Source organism: Panthera uncia, unplaced genomic scaffold (assembly GCF_023721935.1).
Source record: "Panthera uncia isolate 11264 unplaced genomic scaffold, Puncia_PCG_1.0 HiC_scaffold_1371, whole genome shotgun sequence".
Lineage (NCBI taxonomy): Eukaryota > Metazoa > Chordata > Mammalia > Carnivora > Felidae > Panthera > Panthera uncia.
Window position 1 is genome coordinate 46,934 of NW_026057999.1, and position 26,282 is coordinate 73,215.

The 26,282-nt window shown below is 39.2% G+C and overlaps 1 protein-coding gene across 1 annotated transcript in view; it reads left to right on the forward strand.

The window, feature by feature from the left end:
* LOC125916978 (transient receptor potential cation channel subfamily M member 6-like) overlaps positions 1-26,282 on the forward strand; it is a 68,804-nt gene that overhangs the window by 14,168 nt on the left and 28,354 nt on the right. The window contains exons 7-15 of the mRNA XM_049623240.1: positions 14-148; positions 1,610-1,890; positions 3,370-3,598; positions 8,309-8,461; positions 13,370-13,516; positions 17,722-17,973; positions 19,586-19,760; positions 19,965-20,079; positions 23,921-24,114. Coding sequence (XP_049479197.1) covers positions 14-148; positions 1,610-1,890; positions 3,370-3,598; positions 8,309-8,461; positions 13,370-13,516; positions 17,722-17,973; positions 19,586-19,760; positions 19,965-20,079; positions 23,921-24,114 — 1,681 coding nt within the window. The remainder of the gene's footprint in view (positions 1-13; positions 149-1,609; positions 1,891-3,369; positions 3,599-8,308; positions 8,462-13,369; positions 13,517-17,721; positions 17,974-19,585; positions 19,761-19,964; positions 20,080-23,920; positions 24,115-26,282) is intronic.

Here is a 26,282-nt window from a genome sequence, read left to right on the forward strand (position 1 = left end):
TAACGTATGCCAGCAAGTGACCAGTTTTGCTGAAAGCCGTTCCCAGCCCCCTCTGCACCGAAGACGTCCCTCAGGAAATAGAAAGGAATCCGCAGAAAGCACTCTGCACTCCCAGTTCATTAGAACCGCCCAGCCTTACAAATTCAAGGTACCACTTATTTAGTTTTAGAAATTAAAAAAAAAAATTTTTTTTATTTTTTAGAGAGAGAGGGAGAGAGAGAGAAAGAGAAAGAAAGAGAAAAAGAAAGAAAGAATCCCAAGCAGACTCCACACTCAGCACAGAGCCTGACACGGGGCTGGATCCCATGACCCTGGAATCACGACCTGAGCTGAGATCAACAGTTGGACACTCAACCAACTGAGCCACCCAGACGCCCCTGAAACTTTTTTTTTAAAGTAATCTCTCTGCCCAATGTGAGGTTTGAACTCACAACCCTGAGATCAGCCAGGTGCCCCACTACTTGTTTACTTTTAGACTTGAAAATAAAATTGTTCCTGCAGATTAGACCACTTCTTCATTTAAAGTTGGAGACGGGGAGGCACCAATAGACCATCTGCAAGTACCATAGGAAGGTGGGTGCCACTGCCGTCTTCCAACGACTGAGCGCTGTGAGCAAAGTTGCTATTCCACCGCTCCTCGCATTCCCTTAGTTCCCTTTCTCGGGGCTACATGCTTTTGCTCAAGTTTCTGTATACACGATTCCTATGTTGGCTCAAAGAGGTTTGCTTTCCATAGCTCCTAGGATGAATGGATAGTTTATAAAATTACCCTTGATCACCATCAATGAGTACAAATTCCTTTTATTTATAGAAATAGAGGAAGCTTATAATTTTCTCTCTTATCCCCTTTTATCAAAAAGAATGATCATTGAATCTTGTTATTTAGCAGGCATTATGTTGGGTGCTTGGTGGAATTTGGGATGCAGATGGGTGGAGAAGATATAAAGATGACTGAGAAATGATCCCACTCTCCCCGAAGTAATATAGTATTGCAGCATGATAAATATTGAAATAGAAATACGCACATAGTGATATAGAAGCACATGGGGGAGTTAAGGAGTGGCATTTCTGATGGGCTGTAAAGTGTTAGCTTACCAGGTAGAGAATAGTATTTCATTATTACATATTACTATTACTAGAGGAATATAATCAGAATAAAGGAAAGGAAACTTAAAACCGATCAGTTTGGATACATGTTGTCAATACTAGTGACATTTTTGTAAGGGAAAGATGATGAATTGATTTATAAAGTAAGGTTAGAGTAATTGAATAGTTCTCATTTATCCAGTATATTATTTTGACCTATTTGACCTGGGGAAATTAAAAATTGTCATATAGTTATTGGGTCTATCCCAAAGGCGTAGTGTTTTAAGTTGTGCTAAAGAAACACAGGTATCTCAGCTTCTAGACCTTGGATCTGTCAGACACAATGAGAAATAGATCACCTAAAAGACCAAAATTTTGACTTCTGGTTTATAAAGTTCCATTGTTATTTCCATCTCTTGTCAATGATTTAAAAAATATTCTTAGGATACCTGATATGTTTCATTAGGTCAAATATCATGCATCTGAGTATTTGGGACTCCATTTATATTTTATTTTCCAACAGGAAAAGTCTGTAGTCCTTCATAAATCAAGGAAGAAGTCAAAAGAAGAGCAAAATATATCCGATGACCCTGAGTCTACTGGCTTTATTTACCCTTACAATGACCTATTGGTTTGGGCTGTGCTCATGAAAAGACAGAAGATGGCCATGTTCTTCTGGCAGCATGGAGAGGAGGCCACGGTCAAGGCAGTGATTGCTTGTAAACTCTACCGAGCCATGGCCCATGAAGCTAAGGAGAGCAACATGGTGGATGATGCCTCAGAAGAGTTGAAAAATTACTCAAAGTAGGAGTTCTCTCTTCACTTCATACTAAACATCGACAGTTCTTAGAATGGTTAGACACTTTTATCTCCCTCACCTTAGAACTTGTAAGACGCATGGACTTGTTGCCGTGCATTTCCTGGGCTCTCCTGTAAATAAGGGTCTTTAGGTATTTCAGGGTGCTTTGTGGAACAAGCAGAAGAGAGTCGAGGGTTGGTCCTCAAATTAGGAGAGCTGCGTTTTGGTCTTAGTCCAGCTGTTTACTAATTGGGTGATTAGTTGGCCAGATTTCAGGACTCTGGTTTCCTCACATAGAATGTTCAGTTAATGATTTTGAACTCGCAAACTCTTTTGATACTAAGTTAAGTGAAAACTTGTTGTTTACTTGTAGTACCTTTCAGGCAGGAAAACAAATAAATGTATTCTGTGTCAAAGAACCAGAGCATGATGGCAAAAGACAGAAAAGTTAGAAATAGTTTTGATTTTTTTTTTTTTTATTACTGAAGCATTATAATAGTGAGGAAAGAAGAGGGGCTAGAGCTAATGGAAACTAATGTGTAATTGTGACTTTTAAGTTTCAGAGAGGAGCGCCTGGATAGCTCAGTCGATTAAGTGTCAGACTTTTGATTTTGGCTCAGGTCATGATCTCACAGTTTGTGGGTTTGAGTCCCACATCGGGCTCTGTGCTGACAGCACGGAGCCTGCTTGGGATTCTCTCTCTCCCTCTCTTTCTGCCCCTCTCCTGCTCGCTCTTTCTCTTTCTCTCTCAAAATAAATAAATAAACTTAAAATAAAATAAAATAAAATAAAATAAAATAAAATAAAATAAAAGTTCCAGAGAGGGGCACCTGGAAGGCTCAATTTGAGCCCTGAGTCAGGCTCTGTTCTGACAGCTCGGAGCCTGCTTGGGATTCTCTCTCTCTTTCCCTCTCTCTCTGCCCATCCCCTGTTCTCTCTCTCAAAATATATACACAGTTTTTAAAAATAATAAAAAAAAAAGATTCCGAGAGAACAGCAGGGTCTGCTTTTTAGAGTAAACAACCTCCCCAAAAATGTCTCCAAGTCTAGCTTCTTACTCAAGTCATCTATGTATTTTCTAAAATGTTAAGGAAAAAAAGGGTGACCCCATGATTTTCCTTAATCGCTAGTTCAGTATTGAACAGTCTTTTCTGTAAAAAAATTCTTTATTAGGTCTTGTCAGAGAGCCCCAAACCAAGCTATGTATAGCCTGGTTTGTAGTGTAGACAGGCTTCTCCCCATGGATAGATAGCTTAGCCATGCCTGGTGTAAACCAAATTCTGGAAAGGGAGAACCGTTCATCTGAGCAGCAATCACTTTCAAATAGCTTCTGCAATCTGAGGTTATTCTGTTGCTGTTCATTCTTTTGCATCGGTCTTTCCTGAGTCTCCTCCCTCCTCTTTTTTTTTTTTTTTGGGATTCTCACCCCCTTTTTTTTTTTTTTTTTTTTTTTTTTTTTTGCCACTGACTGTGTGTCATTACAGACAGTTTGGCCAGCTTGCCCTGGATGTGTTGGAGAAGGCATTCAAGCAGAATGAAAGAATGGCCATGAAACTGCTGACCTACGAACTCAAGAACTGGAGCGATTCCACCTGTCTGAAACTGGCCGTGTCTGGAAGGTTGCGGCCCTTCGTTTCACATACTTGCACCCAGATGCTGCTGACAGACATGTGGACTGGGCGCCTGAAAATGAGGAAACATGCTTGGCTAAAGGTACATTGACTCACAGAGAACGCACTGGTGGTTGCCAAAGGGGAGGAGGCTGGGGGGATGGGCAAAATGGGCGAAGGGGAGAGGCAGGCACAGGCTTCTAGTTATGGAATGAGTAAGCCACAGGGATGAACGGCGCAGCGCAAGGAATGTGGTCAGTGGTGCTGTGGTCGTGTTGTGTGGAGACAGACGGTAGCTACACTTGTGGGGAGCACAGTGCAAGCATGGAGGTCTCAAGTCTCTGTTCTGTACACCCGAAACTAATGTAACCTTGTGGGTCAGCTGTACTTGAATTGAAAGAAAAAGGTGTATTTGGGGCGCCTGGGTGGCCCAGTTGGTTAAGCATCCAACTCTTGATTTTGGCGCAGGTCATGGTCTCATAGTTCGTGGGATGGAGCCCCACGATGGGCTCTGCGCTGTCAGTGCTTGGGTTTCTCTCTCTCCCTCTCTTCTTGCCCCTCCCCTGCTCATTCATTCTCTCTCTCTCCAAATAAATAAGTATACTTAAAAAAAAAAGATGTATTTACTTGCTGTATAGAATTTAATATTGGTCTACTCTGAAGGTCTGTATTCTGGACTTCATTTTTCCCTTGTTGTGGAAGAGTATATTCAGGAAAGCCAGTTAGTATCTTTGGCTCTCACAGATGAGCCGGGGTCTTCCCAGGGGAGCCTCTGACACTACTTTATCTCCCAGTTTCTTTTTTTAAAAATGGGGATGAGGGGCGCCTGGGTGGCTCAGTCGGTTAAGCGTCCGACTTCGGCTCAGGTCATGATCTCGCGGTCCGTGAGTTCGAGCCCCGCGTCAGGCTCTGTGCTGACAGCTCAGAGCCTGGAGCCTGTTTCGGATTCTGTGTCTCCCTCTCTCTCTGACCCTCCCCCATTCATGCTCTGTCTCTCTCTGTCGCAAAAATAAATAAACGTTAAAAAAAAAAATTAAAAAAAAATAAAAAAAATAAAAATGGGGATGATTGTACCAACTCTGTCCATCAAAAGGCATTCTGTTGTGAAGGTGGTTAGAAGTTGGAAGCATATACAAACATATACAAGATTTTATTCCCTTTTTATTTTTATTTTTATTTTTTTATTTTTTAAAATTTACATCCAAATTAGTTAGCATATAGTGCGACAATGATTTCAGGAGTAGATTCCTTAGCGCCCTTTACCCATTTAGCCCATCCTCTCTCCCACAACCCCTCCAGTAACCCTCAGTTTGTTCTCCAGATTTATGAGTCTCTTCTGTTTTGCCCCCCTCCCTGTTTTTATATTATTTTTGCTTCCCTTCCCTTATGTTCATCTGGTTTGTCTCTTAAAGTCCTCATATGAGTGAAGTCATATGATTTTTGTCTTTCTCTGACTACTTTCACTTAGCATAATACCCTCCAGTTCCATCCACGTAGTTGCAAGTGGCAAGATTTCACTCTTTTTGATTGCCAAGTAATACTCCATTGTATATATATACCGCATCTTCTTTATCCATTCATCCATCGATGGACATTTGGGCTCTTTCCATACTTTGGCTATTGTTGATTGTGCTGCTACAAACATGGGGGTGCATGTGTCCCTTTGAGACACCACACCTGTATCCCGTGGATAAATGCCTAGTAGTGTAATGGCTGGGTCGTAGGGTAGTTCTATTTTTAGTTTTTTGAGGAACCTCCATACTGTTTTCCAAAGTGGCTGCACCAGCTTGCATTCCCATACAAGATTTCATTCTTAGTAAACTCCATTACCTCTGATAATTATAACAGAACTAAATGAGCCTTTTTAGTGAAATTTTTTTCATCTTAAGAATATTAACCAACAATAAACTAAATAAAATCAACAATTTCTGTTCTCTTCATCCAATGTGATGTTTTAGGGAATAATGCTTATTTTATTTTATTTTTTTTTAAGTTTATTTATTTATTTTGAGAGACGGAGAGAAGGAGCATGAATGGGGGAGGAGCAGAGAGAGAGGGACAGAGGGAACCCAGGCAGGCTCCACACTGTCAGTGCAGAGCCCGACGTGGGGCTCTATCTCACCAACTGGGAGTTCATGACCTGAGCCGAGATTCAAGAGTAGGACACTTAACTGACTGAGCCACCCAGGTGTCCCTTAAATGCTTATTTTATAAAGCTGCCCTCAAACACATTTGTTCACCCATTTCCAGATTCTTCTACCCATTACAGTTTGGCCTCACCTCTCATCTTGAATTATCAAGAGTAATTTAGTTAACTACTAAAAACATTAGACTTTTGACATCAAATCTAAAGCTTTGGTTATGGTCAAGCTTATAAAGTCCTTATGCTTATAAAAACTGAATTAAAAGGAATAAAGCATGAGAATTAAGAGATACATTAAGACTGTATATTATTTTATTTTTCCTGCAGTTCTTAAAAATTGGTGTCCCAAATAGGACGACTTTCTTAAAAATATGTTTTTGTTGGACACACTATACAAAACACAAAGAAATAAAAGGCATAATATATAAAATAAATAAAAGAACTTGCACATTTCAATTCCACCAATGAGATTGCAAAAATAAGAGAAATTGAATCAAAACTTATTTCACATAGATTCCTCTTTTAAAAATATTGGATAAATAACAGCTGTTTCTAGAAGTTCTCCTTTGATCTGTTTTGATTTCAACTTTGGAAATGATGAAGCAGAGACATGAATGGGGCCACCTCTAGCTACGCAATCTCTGGCAATAACTGTTTTTAAATGTGTAGAGAATGAGATGGGGTAAGTTGGCTGCAAGTTTGAGCAGTAATTTTCCCCATGGCTGTGTCCTGTACATAGTTTAGTTTACTAGAAATCCTTTTTACTGAGAACTTAATAACATTTTGCTCCTCATATACCTTGTATCAACAAAGAGACCTAAGTGAAACAAGACTGAATGTTTTGCCCCAAAACACAGTGAGTCGAGAAAGAAGTCTGAATTAGCTACTTAAAATCTCTGAGCTGCAGGAAATCGCTCTCCCTGTGTAGATCCTGATTCCTCAGTGTTTGGCTTGTGAGTTTTGAGAACACATTTGCAAATGATTGTAAGGTGTCCTGGTTAGACTAATTCCAAGTGCATGAAGACTGGAGGAAGACCTTATAGGGTCTGGTGGAAGCGAAAACTCATTTAAATACTTATAGGGTGATAGGCTCCAACTGATCCCTTGGGAATGGGATATCGCTATCCTTGAGTAGTGTTTCATGAGGCAGTTGTCCTGCAAGGGCCAAGGGCAACAGAATGTGGAGTCTTTTCGGGAAGTGGGTTAGGAATTAATTAGTGTAATGGCATCATTGTGCCTGGTAACTATGATGTTTCCAGACCTAGAAGACCGTGTGTATTTTGGGTTCCACATCTGAAGAGAAAGCATATACTGTTCACACAAACAAAACCCTGTCAAAACTGGGACGGTCCTGAAAAACTTCTTATAGGAGATCAGGTTTTAAAATACAACAAAAAGTCATTTCATTTAGGCAGTGAAAGTTGACCAGGATATGACTTCAGTTTATTTAATCATGAATGGTGTGCAGTCAGGGTTAATTGTATTTTTGTTCACCGAATCCCAGAGAACTAAGGCCTGATTTTAGCTTGAAAGAACAGTAGTGCTCAAGAAGTTGAGTTGTACAACATTTAGTAAATCTCCTACACTATTTATTCTTAAAAGCCATATAAATTGAGCGTAAAATAATCTTTTGAATTAAAAAAATCTTTTGAGTAGCCCATAAATACATGAATAATAGCAATAATGAAGGAACTATGGATATCTGGATGTATACCTTCCTTGGGATTTACTGGCAAAGAAAATATTTGTGTAGGATGTGAGGTGAATCCACCAGAAGGTGGCACTTGGTATGTTTTTATATTCTTGATTTCATAATATGAATACATTTTAATGTGTTTTACGGGATAACTACTTAATGGCATTAAAAGGTTATGAAAGCAATATGCTCATGCTTACTGAAAAATAATACTTCTTACTGCCTGCTGCTACGGATAAATAATTACAGTGTAGTATACATATTTTTAAGCCTTTAAATGCATATATGTGTATGTACAGATCTTCTTTAATTTTTAATTTTCTTTTTGCACAGCAATGGGAGCACACTATATATGTTATTATATAGTTTGCTTTTATTCACATAACAATATAACTTGGATATCTTTTCATTATATTAAAAATTGCCTTTATCTTTTTAATGATTGCATAATATTCCACTCTTAGGTTGTCCTACACCAGCTATCCCTTTGGAGATGGATATTTAGGTTGACATAGACTTTTTTTTTAAGTTTATTTATTTACTTGACAGGGGAGAGGGGGCAGAGCGAGGTAGGGAGAGAGAGAATCCCAAGAAAACTCTGTACTGTCAGTGTAGAGCTCGACACGGGGCTCGATCCCACGAATCGTGAAATCATGACCTGAGCCAAAATCAAGAGTTGGACGCTCAACTGACAGAGCCACCCAGGTACCCCAGGTTGACATAGGTTTTTTGCTATTACACATAACCCTGCAACAATCATCCCTATACACATGCACTTGTATTTATGAGTATTTCTGAGAGAGACACTTCTAGAATTGGAATTGAGTCAACAAGTACATGTCGAATCAGGTTATCAACTGAATTGGGGATAGGTCTGACACTTTATGTACGTGAAAATCTTCATTTTGTTACTTGGCTAATACTTGTGACTTGTGTAACTCTTACTGTTTATTTTGCTTTATTTTCTTTCAAAGATCATCATAAGTATTCTTTTTCCACCCACCATTTTGTCATTGGAATTTAAAAGCAAAGCAGAGATGTCACATGTTCCCCAATCCCAGGACTTCCAGTTTGCGTGGTATTATGGTGACCAGAACGCCAGCAATGCCAAAGAAAGTGCTTATACGGTTAGTACAATATCCCCAGGAACTAAGTTTTCATATGCGTTCGTGCACATTTTCATACACCTGCACAAATGTACACATTCCCAAAATTTGTTTAGGAAACAACTTATTTAACAATCTTAGTCATATTATCTATGATCAGGCATAGCATGTATGATATGTCTAATTAACCCCCATATATGATTAAGCAAAATATCCCATTTCTTTGGGAAATAAAGTCTTTATTCTGCCTTGATGGCTGCTTCACTTTTCATTTTCCCTTGTGACAAGTAGAATAGAGTTACTGTTTCTCTAAAGTTACAATGAGGAATGCCTCATATCCTTAAAAATCTTTATTTGTAAAGATGCAGGTTTAGAATTTGCATTATCTTTACTGTTTCACTGCACAATTTTTTTTACATTCGTTATATCCAGTGACCAGCTAATTTTACTTGAGTTCCCAGCTGTATATGCTTTCCTGAGTAACTTGAGCTACTGCTCTTGCAACCTGTCTTCATTGGAAAGTCCCCAGTATTCTGTCTGTGCATGTATTTTTTGCTTTTTTGTCTCAGCTTGGATCATTGCTTATAAACTTATTACTGTAGGTGCAGTGACCGTCTTCTGTGGTACTTAATATTTTAATGAGGCATCTTTAGTTAGCATCTTTTTTGGATATGCTTTTGTACTTGTGAAGTATTTGTTATAGTATCTAAAAATGTATTCAATAAGTATTAAATTCAAAATAATTATCATTAGTGGGTATGGCTGACGTCTGTTTTGATTGGGTGAGCATCCATTCTGATTGGTTAATGCCCCTATCAGATCAGTTGTTAAATATTTTGACTCTCATGCCTGTTTGGGTATATATGTATTCCTCTCCTCTGCCCTCTCTCCCTTCCTTCCATCCTCACTTTGCTAAGGCTGATGTTTTATCTGGGGTTCTCAGAGTATAAGATGACAGGTGCATTCTAACCTCTGTAGAATGCGTGAGCAATTATCTTGCCAAGCTGGGCTAATCAAGTTGTCGCAATTGTGACTGTGCTGGCTAGATGATATGGTTACTAAGCACAGACCATTTCAAGTGTTTTTTTAAGGGAAGATAAGAAATGCAGTGTTGGCTTAACACCTTTAGAAATAGAATGTAGTCTTCATATGTGAGATATTTTCTTTGAATTTGCTCATTTATATGTTCACACTGAGTTAGTTTATTGAAGTGAACAATGGAGAAAGCTGCTTATCTACCTACCTATCTATCTATCTATCCATCCATCCATCCATTCACCCACCTACTTATCTATAAACAAGTGTATAAATATGTTGGCAGTTGGTAGCAAATAGTCCTTTGCAAGCGGATGTAACTTCACTTTTGGCTTTTACAGGTTTCATGGAAAGCTAAGCTCCCACAAACACTTAAGGCATTGTAGATAGCTGGAGCATTCCACTAAGTAGTCATTCTCAAAGGGGAACTCTTAGAGTAGGAAGTCCTTCCTTAAGTGGCAATTAACTGTGCTCTTAACATTGAAAAATATGGTACATTCTCACAATTCCCTGAAAAATTAAACTTTGGCTGTACTGTAGTGGTTCTGTTTATAACAATTGCCCACCTGGATGCTTTGGACATGGCCATATCAATTTATCAACTAAATTAATATTTAATGGCCACCTACCATGTGCCAGATAAGATACAATGTTCTGGGGACACTGCATGGTGGCTTCTGCCACCATGGGGCTTATAATCAGGCAGAGTACCTGCGATACCTCAGCATTATTCAATTTAAAGCATTTATTAAAAAGTGCTTCAAATTTGCCCTGTTCTGAATGGATTATAATCATAGTAACAATGTTCTCTTGTCTATGAATTTAACTAGAGCAATAGTTTTTGATTACCTGCTTTGTGTTTGGAATTTTGCTAGGCAGAGAGTCAGCATTTGATGAGACAGTAAGATTTCACAATGCTGATTAAATATAATATGCTTGATAAGTTGAAGAACACAATTTGTGTTCTATATTTTGGGAGAAAAGTGAAGACAGGTAGATGCTCTTTTAGCAGGTCTTTGTAGTTTGTCCTTGTGGTAATAGTGGGTGATAATGAATATAACGAAAGTACCACCGGTAATAGGAAAAGGAAGGCCATCGTTCTGAAGCTGTGTAGATTCACCCACTGCATCTGCTTCATGAGGTTTTATAAAAGTCCTTACTGAAGTCTCTACAGGTAAAATAATTTTGCCATCAGAAGTTTAATCTATCTAGCTGCTAGCCCTTTGAAAGCATGACTTTTGATGACAGGAGCTTTCTTAGGAACAAATTATAGCAAGATGGCAGAATGCCTTAACTAGAAGAAGAAGATTCTTCTCATCTGGTGTCAGTCAGTGAGGATTGGAGATTGGTGGCGGCTTCGTGAATGAGGTAGTGGTTAAGATGGACTTATGTGGAAATAGCATTTCTGTGGAAGGACAGATAGTAGGTAGGGGCCCAGAGGCAGGAGTTGCAAGGCATATGTCAAACATCGTATGTTCCTTGGCTTGGCTAGAGTCCAGGTTATAGTGGATATGGGACAAGGAGGAAATATTTGTGGGTATGGCTGGGAAAGTAGATTGAGGCTAGATCATGGAGACTCTTGTATATCCTATGAGGGAATGTGGTATTTTTTCTGCAGGTAATGGAGACCCCGTGGATGTATGTGATACGGTAGCAAGATGCTCTGGCCATTAGGAAAATTATTCTGCCTCCAGCGTAGAGGATGACGTGGCAAGAAGATAGGCCGAAAACAGGGAGAACATAGCCTGGCGTAACCATCCAGATGAGGAGGATTACGGGCTTTGGCCAGAGTTAGTAGCAATGGGCATAGAGAGGAAAAGAGAAATCTTAAGTGAAGAATCAAATAGAGTTTGAACATGGGGCATGAATGAAAGGGAGGTAGCAAATACGACCAAGAAGTTGATGGTTAAAACGAGGGCATCTTGAAAGGATATGGGAATATTTGGAAAAGGAGCAGGTTTGGAAGGAGAAAGAGGAGTTTAGTTCTTAGACATGTTGATAAACTACAATGAAAAAAATGTTTTCGAAAGTTGAACAATAATGTGTTTGATCAGACCGTCATTAAGTGGGGAAGATGATAGTAATACAATGGAAAATAGGTATGAATTTTAGTAGAGTTGATTGTTGTAGTTATAATTTTATCCTGTATCCCTGCTGATAGCAGATTCCTTTGAGAGAAAGAGAAAGAGGAGGGAGAGAAGACAGGGGAGAGGGGAGAGGAAAGGGGAAGAGGAAGGGGGAGAGAGAGAGAGAGAGACCATTTGATTGATGATATTGAGATTTGAATAGAAAAAAAGCTAAGTGAAACATTTTTATGTTTACCTTCTTGTAAGGGTGCAGGAAGGAAAGTCCTGAATCTGAATTTATATTCTCACATTGTCTTCCTCATGGTAGTTGGGTGTCTTTGAATTCAACTTAGAGAGAGGCCCAATTGGGGCTTTATAACGCATACCAAATTGTCAAGAGTAAGTAAGACCTAATGAGAAATTCCTAGAAAAAAATAATAAGAGAGATTATTTACTCACAAAGTCATTACTTAAATTGCTTTCTGGGGTCTTCTTAAAGTGGTACTGATGTCATTAAAATCACAGTAAATGATGACTTTTCTTATTGGTTCTAAGCTATTTTAACTCTGGGCTGGTCCGAACCTGTTAGGAACCAGATCAGTTCTTATACTTTTAAGTCACAACCCCAATTTCATTGCCCAAAGTGATGTGAATGACAGCCATCAATCAGACACTGAGATAACCCGTCTAGAAGCCAGAAGCCTCAAAAATTACATTTTCTCAATTTTATGGACATTTCAAGCAACACTTCGTTTATTCCTTGTCTTGTAAAATCATACCAGTCTTGCAGGTGTGACAACTAGAGAGAGATCTTTGGTGGATAGGATGAGAAACGTACTTGTCAAAGAAGCATCAGAGAACATGGCTTTCTTTTCATTTAATATTTTTTAAAGTCACAAAAGGAATGCATTTCCTGTTTAAAAATTAGGACCACACAGACCTTTATAGAGTAGGGTGACATCTCTTTGCTTCTCTTTGACCATTCCTAAGTTCCCTCTTCCCCAAAACAACCAGGCTACAAGTAATGCTTTCTTTTCTTTTCAGTTCTTTCCCCCCGCTTTTTACAAGGCTTTTATCCTGTGTGCACACCTGTGTAGTCACGGTCATACATCCCCTTGTCTGCCACACGGATGCTTATTGCTTATCACCTACAAGGGTTAACCCCTTTGGACTGACACATATGTTGTAAGAAACTGGTGAAAGATTTGATGCTTTCCTTGGAAATATTTGCACGTACAACACAAATGCTGGCGTATGGTTGCAGGAGGATTCAAGGAACCCTGGAAGCTCAGAGAGTCCCTGGACTTTACGCACAGCACCCCTGCCATCAATGAGGGCTACATGTCTGCTATCAAAGCCAAAATTCTAAAACTCATGCTGTGCCCAACTTTCCTAGGACTTGGGAAATACATCATCGATGGGTGTCTATTTTGTCTTCCTCTATTATGGAGATAGTTGTATTATCTGTTAATGATTTCAGGGGAATGTTACGATATCTTTAGGTTTCAAAATACTGACAAAGGAGGTTAAGCAGAATAGGAGCAGCGACCACTTTTAAACCCTTGGAACTACTCTTGGTCTGACTAGGTTTCATTATTGGATACTTGGCTTGCATTTCAGAGATCTCTTGGGCTCCTTCCCCAAAAGTCAGAGATTTATGCAATACATGTAGTTTTCTTTCCTCGCAAGACTAAGATTATAATTTGGCAGGTGGGTGCCCAATTAATTTCTAATGTATTATATTCATAAATAGTTATATATTTTGGATGTTTGCAAATATCAGTATTTTAGTTAAGGCTCTGACAATAAATTATTATTTATTTTGCAGAAAGACCGTGATTTGGAGAGAGGCCCTGATGAGAAACTAGATGAAAATCAGCACCTTGATTTAAAGAGTGGTCCCCAAAGCCTCCCATGGACCAGGAAAATCTATGAGTTCTACAATGCTCCAATTGTCAAGTTTTGGTTTTATACGGTTGGTCTCATTGCAGCAATTAAAAATAGGCTTCATGATGGTCAATAGTTAATGATGATTTTGATAATGATATGCCTGGTTTGCCAACTTGTGATACAATGTAGAAGTGCGATAAGAAAAAAAAAATGAGGGGAATCACAGAGGAGGTAGGAGAGAAGATTGGAGGGAGGTGAGGACAGGTTGTAGCAAATCTCTCTTACTATGGGAGTAAAAGAACAAGAATTTTCTTCTTTCCTGAGCGCTTCCTATTAGCTCTGCTGGGACTGAGCCTGTGAAACTTTGTGGAACAGCCAATTAACAGTAGTGATTGTAGAATTAAGTGATGGCTGTAGATCCTTTTCTCATCTTGGGCAAAGAAATCAAGCAGTTGAGTTGATTTTTTATTTGTAGGTGTAATGTGTAATATGAACAAAAAATGCAAAGTGTTTGCTTTTTGTCTTCAATCACATATGATTATAAATATAGAGAGAATAATAAAACTTTATTTTATTTTATTTCATTTCATTTCACTTCATTTCATTTCATTTCATTTCATTTTCCTCTTCTGACACCCCCCTCCGCCTTGGAGGACAATGACATTGCAGAAGTTAATTTTATAAATAAATAATACATTTAATGTTGATAGTAGTGATACAGAGAAATCATTAACTGCACTTTAAATGTAATGAGTGCTTTTCACATTTATTTAATAACATTTATTTTTCTAATGCTTACTTATACTTTAAATTGCTCCTGGCCAAGACTGTGTATTCCTGAAACATTTGAAGTGCGATTATAAAAGGGCACTTATCTAAATGTGTTACATTGCAAAATATTTACTTGCCCATCCAAACGTGTATTTCATATACTTATTAAATATGTACATAGTTCCGCTTTCAAAAATCAAATCTTCCTTCAAATGATGAGGTTTCACCATTTTTTGTGAATGTGTAACAAAATATCCCAAAGTCTCTGATAGTAGCTTTGAGAGACTTTTAGCCATAGTCATGTCATTGAGAAAAAAATATTCAGTGTTTCTGTTCTTGGAAATCTCCAGCCGATGAACTCTTAGGGACAGGAGTAAAGCTAAGCAAACAGAACAGCAACGACACATAGTTAACAGACAAATGGAACAAATTAGCCACCTGGGTCTGCCCCCCCATAATGGACAGTGTTAGCAGTGAACACAGACGTTCTTGACTTGATGTCACATGGCTCGGTTATGATGTGCGTGTTTTACTGAAGCAGTGTCTTGTTATAAATGTGATGATGAAGAAGAAAAAAATGTAACATTTTTGGATCTTTTAAGAGTTGCAAAGAAAGAAAGTATCAGGGGGCAATATTACCAGTATCTATGGTGATTTAGTGTTTGGTCATCATGAAGCCAATGACAAAAAGGAAAAAAAAAGATTACTTGATAGAACAAATTTATTTAAATTATGTGTCTAAGTGGTCACCAAACATGCTTAGACTTTGAGGAATAAACTTCAAGAAATATAGAATTAACAGAATTTGCCTTAACTTTCTTATGTGCTTGCTTTTCTAAACTCTTTATCTCATAGGCAGCAGTACCCACCGTGCCTTCCCCAAATACCCATTGTATATACAATGACTACTGTGTAGTTAGAAGGGGTTTTTGCCATTCTCTGCATAGAACTCTACTGGGAGGGTAATGTACCAAGCTTAGGTAGAGCTCAGAAAGATCTGAAAATAGAGATTCAGGTTAAAGTAATATGATTCACTTCCTTGAGAATGAAAATGAGCGCACACACACACACGCACACACACGCACACACGCACACACACACACACACACGCACACGTCCCTCGCTATTGATCTGGGGCTTTAATACATCTGTCGATCAGCTAGCACTACGTATTGTCACTGAAGCCATTAAAAGAACTGCACGGTCTCATGCATTGTTGGTGATTATGGAAACTGGTAATGCCTTTCTGATGGGCAATTTAGTAGCACTGTCACGGGTTTAAATGTGTATGCCCAGTGATTCTACTTCTGGGAATATATCTTAAGATAATAAGAACATTGGAAAAGATTACAAAGCTATTAATCCCTATGTGTCTATATATGTGTGTGCTTAGTGTGTCTTAATTTTTTGAAGATATTGGAAATCTAGGTTTAATATATATAGTTAAAAATGAAACATGCATTTCTTGAATGTCTACCATGTGTTAGTTTGAGTGCTGAAGATAAAAATGTGAACAGTCTTTCACTACAAGGACTCACAGTTGGACGATACTTTCCTGCTAACCAGGATGTTTTTATCAACATAAAATAAAACTCCCAGCAGAAGCTAATGTCACATTTTATTACATTCGAAAATGGACAGCTACTGATACTGCTCCTTGGTGTACTTGGGGCACGTGTTTTCTATGCTTACAGGGAGGGGAAAGTGTATGATTCTCTCTCGGTTTGTCGTTAGCCTGACGGTGTCCATGTCGCCATGGGCCGGGTTCCAGAAATTCTGGTCAGGAGCCAACAAGATGAGACAGTGCCCCCTTCCATGCATTTGGGAACAGCTGTCTTCATTGCTTTCATTAAATTCTAGCATAGAAAACTGTACATTCTTGTACTTTCCTTGAAATCAGGTTCTGCGTAAACGGAAGTTATATTTCCATGTTATCATGTTGAAGTTCCTTTGTGTCTCTGCTTGGCTCGGTTTGTGTCTACTTGGCATTCTCCATTACGACTCTCACTCATGTCCAGGGAATGTGTGTCCCCCTCATAGATGGCATATTTGGCATTCCTCATGCTGTTCACTTACACTGTGTTGGTGGAGATGCAGCCCCAGCCCAGCGTGCAAGAGTGGCTTGTTATCATTTATATCTTCACCAATGCCATTGAGAAGGTCAGGGAGGTGAGTCGTCCCTTCTACCTTTGTCTTCTCCACCTCTAGGAAGAGGTGTTTTGGGCTCGTGATGAAAACGGACAGATACAGCAAGGGTGGGGGCGAGACAGGCAATGCTGATCCTGATTTGCTTGGGATAGAAAGGGTATTTAGGGGAAGATCTCTGATCTCAACCCTTAATCCTTGCCAAAGACTTTCTGCTGGTTGCTTCTCTTTGAAAGCAGTTATTTTTAAAGATGTCCAAGTGTGTTTATCCGTCTTAGAGTGAGGCTATCTAATTGTTGTTAGACCCTCCAACTGTTTGATTTCCCAGAAGGTTTTTTTCTTTTTAATTAGATTGATTTTTATAGCCTACCATTACTGTACCTTGTCAGCCTCACTTTACAGTAGGCAAATAAGTGGCCAGAGTTGTGCAATAAGGAAAGAATTCATTGATGGCTTTTGAGTTATTTCCTAAACACCTTTGAAAATTGAAACTGAAAATCCCTGAGGCAAGTAGTCCAAAAGACAAAACAAAACTTTCATTTTTGGTTTTGCAAGTGAGTCGCTTAAAAAAAAACCCGAGGTAACATTCACGCAGTTTCAACTATAATCACATGCAGCTATAAACTTTGTTTTACATGTCAGTGTATATGTGTCTCTATGTATATGCATTCACATACATTCGTTTTGTCCTGGAGCTAATATGATGAACACTGTATACTAAATGAATGTATTCTTAGTAATTATACCTGTATCGCCTGCTAGTCAGTATCGTGGAGTTTATAGAAAACAATTCAGGAGAAAAACCTCTGAATGCCACCATTTTTTATGCTTCGGGAAAAATAAGTTTATGACTTTACGTTTGAATTTGTCTGATATTCTTTTGCAGGGGTCATTTCTTACACTAGTGACTTCTAATGTGGCATTCTTAGTGATTTGTCAACGACTCACTAAGTAGTGGTAGCAGGACTCGATTACAGGATTCCTTGGTTTCAAACCAGTTTCCTCTGTACTGGCTCTCCCTCATGAAAACAGAAAGGTAGCTGTAATAGATCCACTGTAATACTGAGTTTTTAAATGTCTTGGTGGCCCCCTGTGTTAGCTTAGGATTAATGAAAGCTAGGAAAGCGTATTCTTTTTTGTTTTTTTTCTGGTTTGTTTTTCAAATAGCTGGTGACATTAAAACACATTTATAGAATCGTTTTAATAATTCATTGGCCAAGGATAACTGAAGGCTCTAAAATACCCTTGTGATCTAAGGTTTGGTGGGGTTCAAATTATTCTCTAAGCCAGCAATTGATATACCAAAGAACAGTATTATGAGCCCCTTGGGTCACACTCCATTCTTTAAATTTCCCTCTTTCTTTCTTCTTTTAGGTCTGTATTTCCGAACCTGGGAAGTTTACTCAAAAGGTGAAGGTATGGATTAGTGAGTACTGGAACCTAATAGAAACTGTGGCTATTGGCCTGTTTTCAGTTGGTTTTGGCCTTCGGTGGGGCGACCCTCCTTTGCACACAGCGGGAAGACTAATCTACTGCATAGACATCATATTCTGGTTCTCACGGCTCCTGGACTTCTTTGCCGTGAATCAACACGTAGGTCCATATGTGACCATGATTGCAAAAATGGTGAGTACGATCTGTTTGTGTGTTCTGGGGTCCTTTTTAATGACTTTACCTACTTTCATGGTTCACATCCAGTAGTTTAACCTTTAGAATTGTTTATAGAAGCACAGACATCGAGCTCATGTCGTCTCTGCTTTCTTTATAACCACAAACTCCTATTTAACAAATGTCCTTGCAGCGTATATTGGGTGGTTGCTTAGGAGACTCCACTCATTAGCCTTTTGGTTACGGCCAGAAGATATGATTGAATCAAATGTGTCTCTGAGCACAGTGATTCTCGAAGGTCAGATTTGTGTGAGGCTACCACCAGCAATATTTTCTGCTAACACTTTCAATGCATCTTTTTATCTCCTCACCCCCAGCCAACTCTTAAGTAGTACGCGTTATGGGCTACACTATGTTCTAAGTATTTGTACCTATTAACTCATTTAATCTTCAAAACAACGTTATAAGATAGGCACTCTTACTGTTGTCCACATTTTTCATACACGGAGATGGAGGTTAAGTAAATTTCCCCAGGGCATAAGTAGGGGAGTCAGGTTTCAAAGCTGGACCATCCGGCTCTGTCATCTGAGCCTGCTGTGCAGTTGGGTTAGCCTTCTCCAGCTGGCTTAGGGACCTGAGACCCACCCTCTAGGAAGTACTCTCCAGATCATCTTTGGCTTTTCCTTCTGGAATACTCACTGGCAGGGAAGGGGCAAGTTCTGGAGAGAGAAGGGTAGTGCTTGAACAAAGGAGAACAGGAGAGGGAGAACCTCTAGGACTCCAAAGACAGATTTTTCTTTCTTTACACTTTTATTTAAAATTTTTTTTTCTTTATATTTTTAAACCAGAAATGTCCTCTGGTCTTGGTGGCATTGATATTTATCAGATAGGTTGTGCTGAGGTAACTGATACATCTCGGTGACTTAGCACAAGTTATTTCTCCCTAATGCAAAGTTTAATGAGTGTTCATGGGGGCTGAGCTCTACCCTATAACTCAGGGATCCAGAATCCTTTTATCTTGTGACGGTGCCATGTCAACATAACATGGATTCCAAGGTCTCCTGTGGTGGGGAATGAGAGGGATGGAGAAAGTTTAACAGCTTTTAACTGTTCTGGGCAGGAATTAAAATAACTCACCGCCACTCCACAGGCTATCGGTTAGAATAGGTCATATGGTACCAGCTTTGTGGAAGGGAGGCTAAGAAATTCAGAGGAGCTCATGAAATACTCATGAAATAAGTGAACAAAAGGGTTGAATTGATGTACATTTAGTAAGTGAAATGAACATGACCTGATCCATTTCTCAGTCTCTAATCGATTCCCGAAGATAACCTTAGGGATAAGGGCTCCTTTGACCAATTTGAATACTCCCTATTTTTTGTTTAAGCACAGATTCTTCACCCTCAACACATCTATGTTTTTAGACAGACATTGACATGAAACATGCTACGGCAGAGAGAAGGAAATGGTTTAGCCAAAGGAAACCCAGCTAGTCATGGACTACGGCATTTTGGTCAATGACTAGACAGTCTTAATACTGGGAGGTGTGATTATGAATGCTGCTGGTGTTTGATTTGTTCTAAATTTAAAATCAGAGGTAAAGTTCTGGTTGTGCTGTGTTATTTTGCAGACCGCAAACATGTTCTACATTGTGATCATGATGGCCATCGTCCTGCTGAGCTTTGGAGTGGCACGCAAGGCCATTCTTTCACCAAAGCAACCGCCATCTTGGAGCCTTGCTCGAGATATTGTATTTGAGCCATACTGGATGATATATGGAGAAGTCTATGCTTCAGATATAGATGGTGTGTTGGGGATTTTGGCATCATTCAGAAATCAAGCCCTTGTAGATACTCAGAGTAAAAAAACAATCTGGAAAATATTCATCTGGATCTTAAAGATGTCAAAAATTTATGGTATTCTGCTAAGTTAATGTGATAAATATTTGTGTAGAACCGTAGGACTGTGATTCATCTTATCTCTCATTCTGTTAAATTCTTTATTTGTAGTTTGTGCAAGCCATCCGTCTTGCCCTCCTGGTTCTTTTCTTACTCCGTTCCTCCAAGCTGTCTACCTCTTCGTGCAGTATATCATCATGGTGAACCTGTTGATTGCTTTTTTCAAGTAGGTTATTTTAGTTAAATATGGTTATTTTATTTAAATCAAAATGGGGGCAGTTGTTTTGAGTAGATTCTCATATTTTGGGTATGTAACCTTTGGTTTTTGTGTGTGCCATTTTCTCCCCCTTTTCATTATGGTTTCAAAACATGGGCATGAAACTACTGGTAGGAAGGGAAGAGAGCACAAGAAAAGGAAAAAAAAAAAAACCCAATAAATGGAGAGAGTAATAAAAGCAGAATGAAAGGAGATCATGCATTGTAGTAAAGTATTAAGTTGGAATCACGGAAGAATAACTGTTGCTGAGATTAAAAGCTGACTGAGGGCTTCTTGATGACTTTTCGTTACTTGGCTCCAGTATGTCTTCCTCTTTGCTTCCTCTTTCTCCCTTTTCATTTCTTCTCGGTTTACTTTTCTGGATCATCTCCTTCTCCTCAACCTTTTCACCTTGGAACTTCCCTGGGCCCAGACCTTGCTCATCTTTTATTTACATTTCGTTTGGTGATCTTGGTCAGCTTCCTGTAATGCTGACAAATTCCAGTTTGTATTTCCAGCCCGAATCTCTCCCTTGAACTGCAGTCTTACAGCTCCAACTGCCCCCTTATCTGCTACCGGTTGGATGTATAATAGAATTCTAAAAATTCTAAATGTCCACCTGATCTCCTCTCTTTGCCAGCATGTACTTACTCTACTTGTCATCTTTCTCAAATCTAGGGAAAAGACCACAAGTTTTCCATCAAATCTCCATTTCCCCAGTTGTTCAGATCAAAAGCCTTGGAGTCATTCTTAATGCTACTTATGTCTCTACCTCTAAACTGCCAGGGACTCCTGTTGACTCTGCCTTCAAATAGATCATCAATCCAACCACCTCTTACCACCCCACTGCTACCGGAGAGCCTCCTACTTATTTCTCTGCTTCTGTCTTTGGCTCCTACATACTCTTATCAACAGTTGTCCCTAATGACTCTTTAAAGACATATGTCAGATGGTGTCACCACTCTGCTCCAAACCCTCAATGGTTCCCCATTTCACAATTCCTACCATGACCTAGAGAGCCCTGGTGAGTTGGTTTTCCTGCTGCTTTTAAAATCACACATCACACTACTCTTCCCTTAACCCTTTCCCCTCCAACCACACTGTCCCCCCCCCCCCCCCAACACACACCCATAGGTTTTCAACCAGCACAGGTGTGTTTGCAGTTGCCGTTCCCTCTGCCTGGAGTGCTCTTCAGGTATCAGTGGGACCCATTCCCTCACCCCCTTCAAGCCTGTGCTCAAATGTTCCCTTTTTAATTAGACCTAACTTAAGGATGGCATTTGAAAGCACACCGCCCTTTCCTTCAGCCATCTCTTTACCTGGTTCCCCTTATTCTTCTTTCTTTGTACCCACTTGTGTATATACAAGTTTTATATTTTATATGTTTTTTTTTTCCTGTTTGTCTTTTTTGTCTACTGGAATATAAGTGCCTCAAGGACAAGATATCGTATTGTCTTTTTTGCTGAAAAAATTTTCCCAAGTACCAAAAAGAGTGCATAAATATATTTGTTCAATGGTTAAAAGAAATCAAGTGAAGTGATGGGAGGAAACTAGTATTTTTTGAATGCCTCGTTTATGCCAGGCAGTGTGCTTAGTATTTTATTCATTGATTACCCCACTGAAGAGGGCAATATAAAAGAAGAGAAACCAATGCAGTGGAATATAAGTAAAGAAAATAGGGAAGCAAAGGGCTGGAGGGGAGCAAAATAAATCAGAATACTAAAAAAATGACTATTGTTGCAAATATATGGGAAGATGTACCTTTCTGTTTGTTACAAGCTTATGTAACTGTCATCTCTTTTAATCCCACCATTTTATAAATGTCTAACATATCCTGGTGTTTAGTTAGTATAGCTATTATTTATGACATTTCAAATAATACTTAGAGTGGGTATGAGATTTTTGCTTCTCAAAAATGGCAGGTGTCAAAAGAGAGGTTGAGAAATCCTCACATAGACAGTTGTCTCTCTCTAGAGATGGACAGCCTGAGGACCAATGAGCTGAGAAACCCCAGATATGACTACTTGTCCAGGTGCCCATTCTAAATTCTTCATAGCAAGAATTACAAAAAACTAAAACAAAAACAAAAAACAAAAAAACAAAAACAGACAAACAACCCCTCCCCCCCCACCACCCTGAAATACACTGTGAAGGTTCCCACCTGCTGGTGGACAGGCTGTAGTTACACTGGGAGTGACTGGCATTTAATCCTGGTGGTTCTCAAACCTGATGGTGCAGGAGAATCACCTGGAGGGCTTGCTGACACACAGATTGATGTTACGTCTCTGCTAGAGTTTCTGATTCAGTAGTTCTGGGCTAGGGCCCATGAATTTACATTTTTGACATGTCCTCAGGTGATGCGAATGCTGTGGTTCAGACCACACTTTGAGAACTATGTTAAAACCCAGTTTTCTATCTTTTGGGGCACCTGGGTGGCTCAATTAGTTAAGTGTCCGACTCTTGATTTCAGTTCAGGCCATGATCTCATGGTCGTGAGATTGAGCCCCACATCGGGTTCCGCACCGATAGAACAGAGCCTGCTTAGGATTCTCTCTGTACCCACCCCCTTCTCACAAAACCAAAGCAAACCCAGTTTTCTTTCTTTCTTTTTTTTTTTTAATTTTATTTTTTATTTTTAAAAATTTACATCCAATTTAGTTAGCATATAGTGAAACAATGATTTCAGGAGTAGATTCCTTAATGCCCCTTACCCATTTAGCCCATCCCCCCTCCCACAGCCCCTCCAGCAACCCTCAGTTTGTTCTCCATATTTATGAGTCTCTTCTGCCAAACCCAGTTTTCTATCTTTCCATCATCTACTTTATGGACTCTGTGAAACTTCCCCCTCCCTCTTATTCTGAGCTGGCTTTCTCCAGGATAGTTCTGGTTCCTTCTTTTTATGATCGCTCACATTTAGGGCTGCCTGTCTTTTTTTTGGCTAATTTCTCCTGTCCTACTCAAGTGCCACTTTGCCATCTTTCTCTATAAAAGCCAAACTTTATATCAGCCTGAGCGGAATGTTAAGGTAGACATTTCATTGTGTCCTCTCCCCGTACCTGTCGTGTTATAGACTGAAAGTTAAGTAATTAGGGATGATATGGTGTTTTGGAGTAAGTGTACCACCTACCACAACTTCATGGACAGTTCCATAATATCAGTATTTACCCTAGTATCTACATATTAAAATTAATGTAATTAAAGGGATCATCTAAGGTAGCCTATTGATAAGGGATTATCTTCATTGTAAAGTTAATCTAAGTAATTTTGTTTAGTTTCTACATAGAAGGTGCCCTTATTGATTATTTTAGGGTGAATTCATTTTTCTTCCCTGTCGCTTCTTCATTACCGTTCTTTCCTTTGGGTGTGTTTTAACTAGGATTATTCTATCAGTTCTCATGTTTGACATGAGGAGAATCTCTTCATAAGGCTGATAATAGAGAGAAACATTAACAGTAGTTACTGTGAATGGTGAATTATGGACTGAAAAGAACTTCTTATGTGAGAAGAGATGGTGTACCAAGAAGAGTGTAAAGTTTCAGTTTCTGTTCATTGCATTTAAAACATTAGCATTTTCTCTCTGATTGTCATTCCTATTTTTTGTTTATTCTGATTAGCATATTTTACTGTAGAAGGTGATTAATGTATCTTTTTGGGTAGGAGAAGAATCACAAAGGCAATGGATATGATTTTTATTGGCTAAGGCTGGGAAGGTCAGGTGAACCAATCAAAAAGTTGGGAAGTAGAGAAAGGATCTGTGATGTTTCAGGATGCCATATTAACAAGTTATCCCTGTCTTAACTACAACTTGCAGTAACGTTTACGTGGATATGAAATCCATTTCCAATAAACTATGGAAGTACAACCGCTATCGCTACATCATGACTTATCACAAGAAGCCTTGGCTGCCACCACCTTTCATCCTGCTGAGCCATGTGGGACTCCTCCTTCGCCGTCTTTGCCATCATCGAGCTCCAAACGACCAAGACGAGGGTGATGTTGGATTAAGTAAGTTTTCATCGGTGGGGCACTGGGATGAGAGTAAGAGTGGAGATCCAACGTGAAGACACGCTGGAACATTGTCAGTTAAATTCCGGGCACAGGATGCAAGGCTCTCGGACTTCACTGATGATCGAGTGTCTGCTAAGGACTTGGGTCTAAGTAAATAGAGGACCTGCATCTGAGTAAATACATTGATTCCATCCTGTGGTTGTAGTACGTTTGCCAAGATTAACCGATACTTCGAAAGAAAGAAATGGGTAGGGACAAAATTTCCCCGTAAGTGTGCAAAGGCTTTCTGTCGCCTAGAAAACCTTGTTTTCTCTGCTTACTTGGAAAGGCATTAGAATAACTCCTAGGGAGTAGTCACAGTGACCCAGACTCATTTCCCTGTTGTGGAAGACAGGATTGACATAGAAAGGGATTACAAAAGGTCTTGTGGAGTAAGGGGGGAAGAGATAAGACAGCTTCACTTGTTAACCAGAGTCCTGATTCTCTGGTTCTCTAATCTACTGAGAATGGAGGTGATTCTGTATGAATGTTTCATTTTTCAAGAACAATTCAGGATGCGGAAATGTGGATTCTCATTTTTATATTTTTCTTTACTTTTCTCATGTATTTATGTATTCATTTATTTTGCAGTGCTTAAGTCTACATATTTTGAGAATCTCCTAGTTAATTTTGCTGATGCGCATCTTAACCTGAACGATATGACTGTCACACTAACTGTGATAATAGAACATTTCTTTTGCGGTTTTGCAGATCTTTTGGTAGTTCCTTCCAAGCAATTTCACAATTGGTGCCATGCCCATTTTTAGATAGTCCCTGAATATAAAGGAAACGGGTGGCATAAATCCACAATCCTTTATATCAATCCCTAAATCCAAAATACGCCTGAAAATGGAAAGCTTTTTTTCCCCCTTCTTACGTTAGAGACTCATTGGGATAAAAGAGGCTGATGGAACTAATGTGAAGCCATTTATTGTCTTTATCCCTTGTAGTGTGAATATTCATTGATTTTGCTGCAGAAATAATGTGTTGGATTTTCGGGTACTGCCCTAGCCTCAGTTAGGTATTTTACTGCACTTATGGTATATGTACTGTATTACCTTTCTAAATTGAGAAAAGGAAAATTCTGAATTCTAAAACACACTTGGTTCCAGGAGTTTCGGATAATGGATTGCGCACTATTTATACATTTCTATGGGCTTTTAGGGGGACAGGTGTCATTACAAGGTTGATAGGATGATATGCTTTTCTTCTTCCTGGTAATTGGCTCAGTGAAGTATTTTTCTCCTCTTGAGTCACTTCGGAGATTTATTTTTCTTTTCCATCCACTGCCCCCCAAGAGATTCAGCCTTTATAAGGAAGCCAAAGCACAAATGAAGTTAATTTAAAGGTTTATAATGATACTCTAAATTTTAGGCTTCTAACAGAGAGCCGTCCCAGGCCTGTCCGTGAACCTGCTGCAAGTGAACAGTAGAATGTGGACCACCTGAGAGATCCTGGAATTGGCTGGGGTTCGGCCACATTTGGGGCTTGCCTTCATCTGGGCTTATAGGGTGATTCCGGTATATAACGAAAGTAAATTTGCCGAAGCATGGAGGTGTGTTCATTCTGACTTCCGGAAAATTCTTGAATTTTTCTGAAACTTCTTCCCATCCTGTTTTGAAGATCGTTTGCATTTGGGGCTGCAGTGCCACCTGGCGGAGAGTCACAAGAACGCTCCACACATGCAGGCTGCACCTGTCACTGGGATTGGTCCTTGGGTTGTTTGCTCTTAGGAATCCACAGAAAGATTAAATCATAACAACTGTAAAGTTCCTCATTCTTAAGAGATTCTTTGATGCAGACAGGCATTTAGAGTTTGTGAGTGAGGATACTGTATTGTTTTTTTTTTAGTTCTGAGAGATTCTTTCATGCCATAAAATCAATATTTTTGCCTATTTTATTGGAAAATAATGGAATGTTTGCATTTCTAATAAGTTTGAGGGAACTCTATTTTTTCCCCTAAGTTAAGTGATACCACTGAAGGAAGAGAATGCACCAATTTTTACCCTTTTTGCAAAACCATTTATATATTTTCCAAGTATTAGAAACCTGCTCAAGAGCTAATGTATTTTTCTGTTAGATCAGAGTGAGAGCCAAGGTGGTAGATGGAAAGTGATCATCAAAGT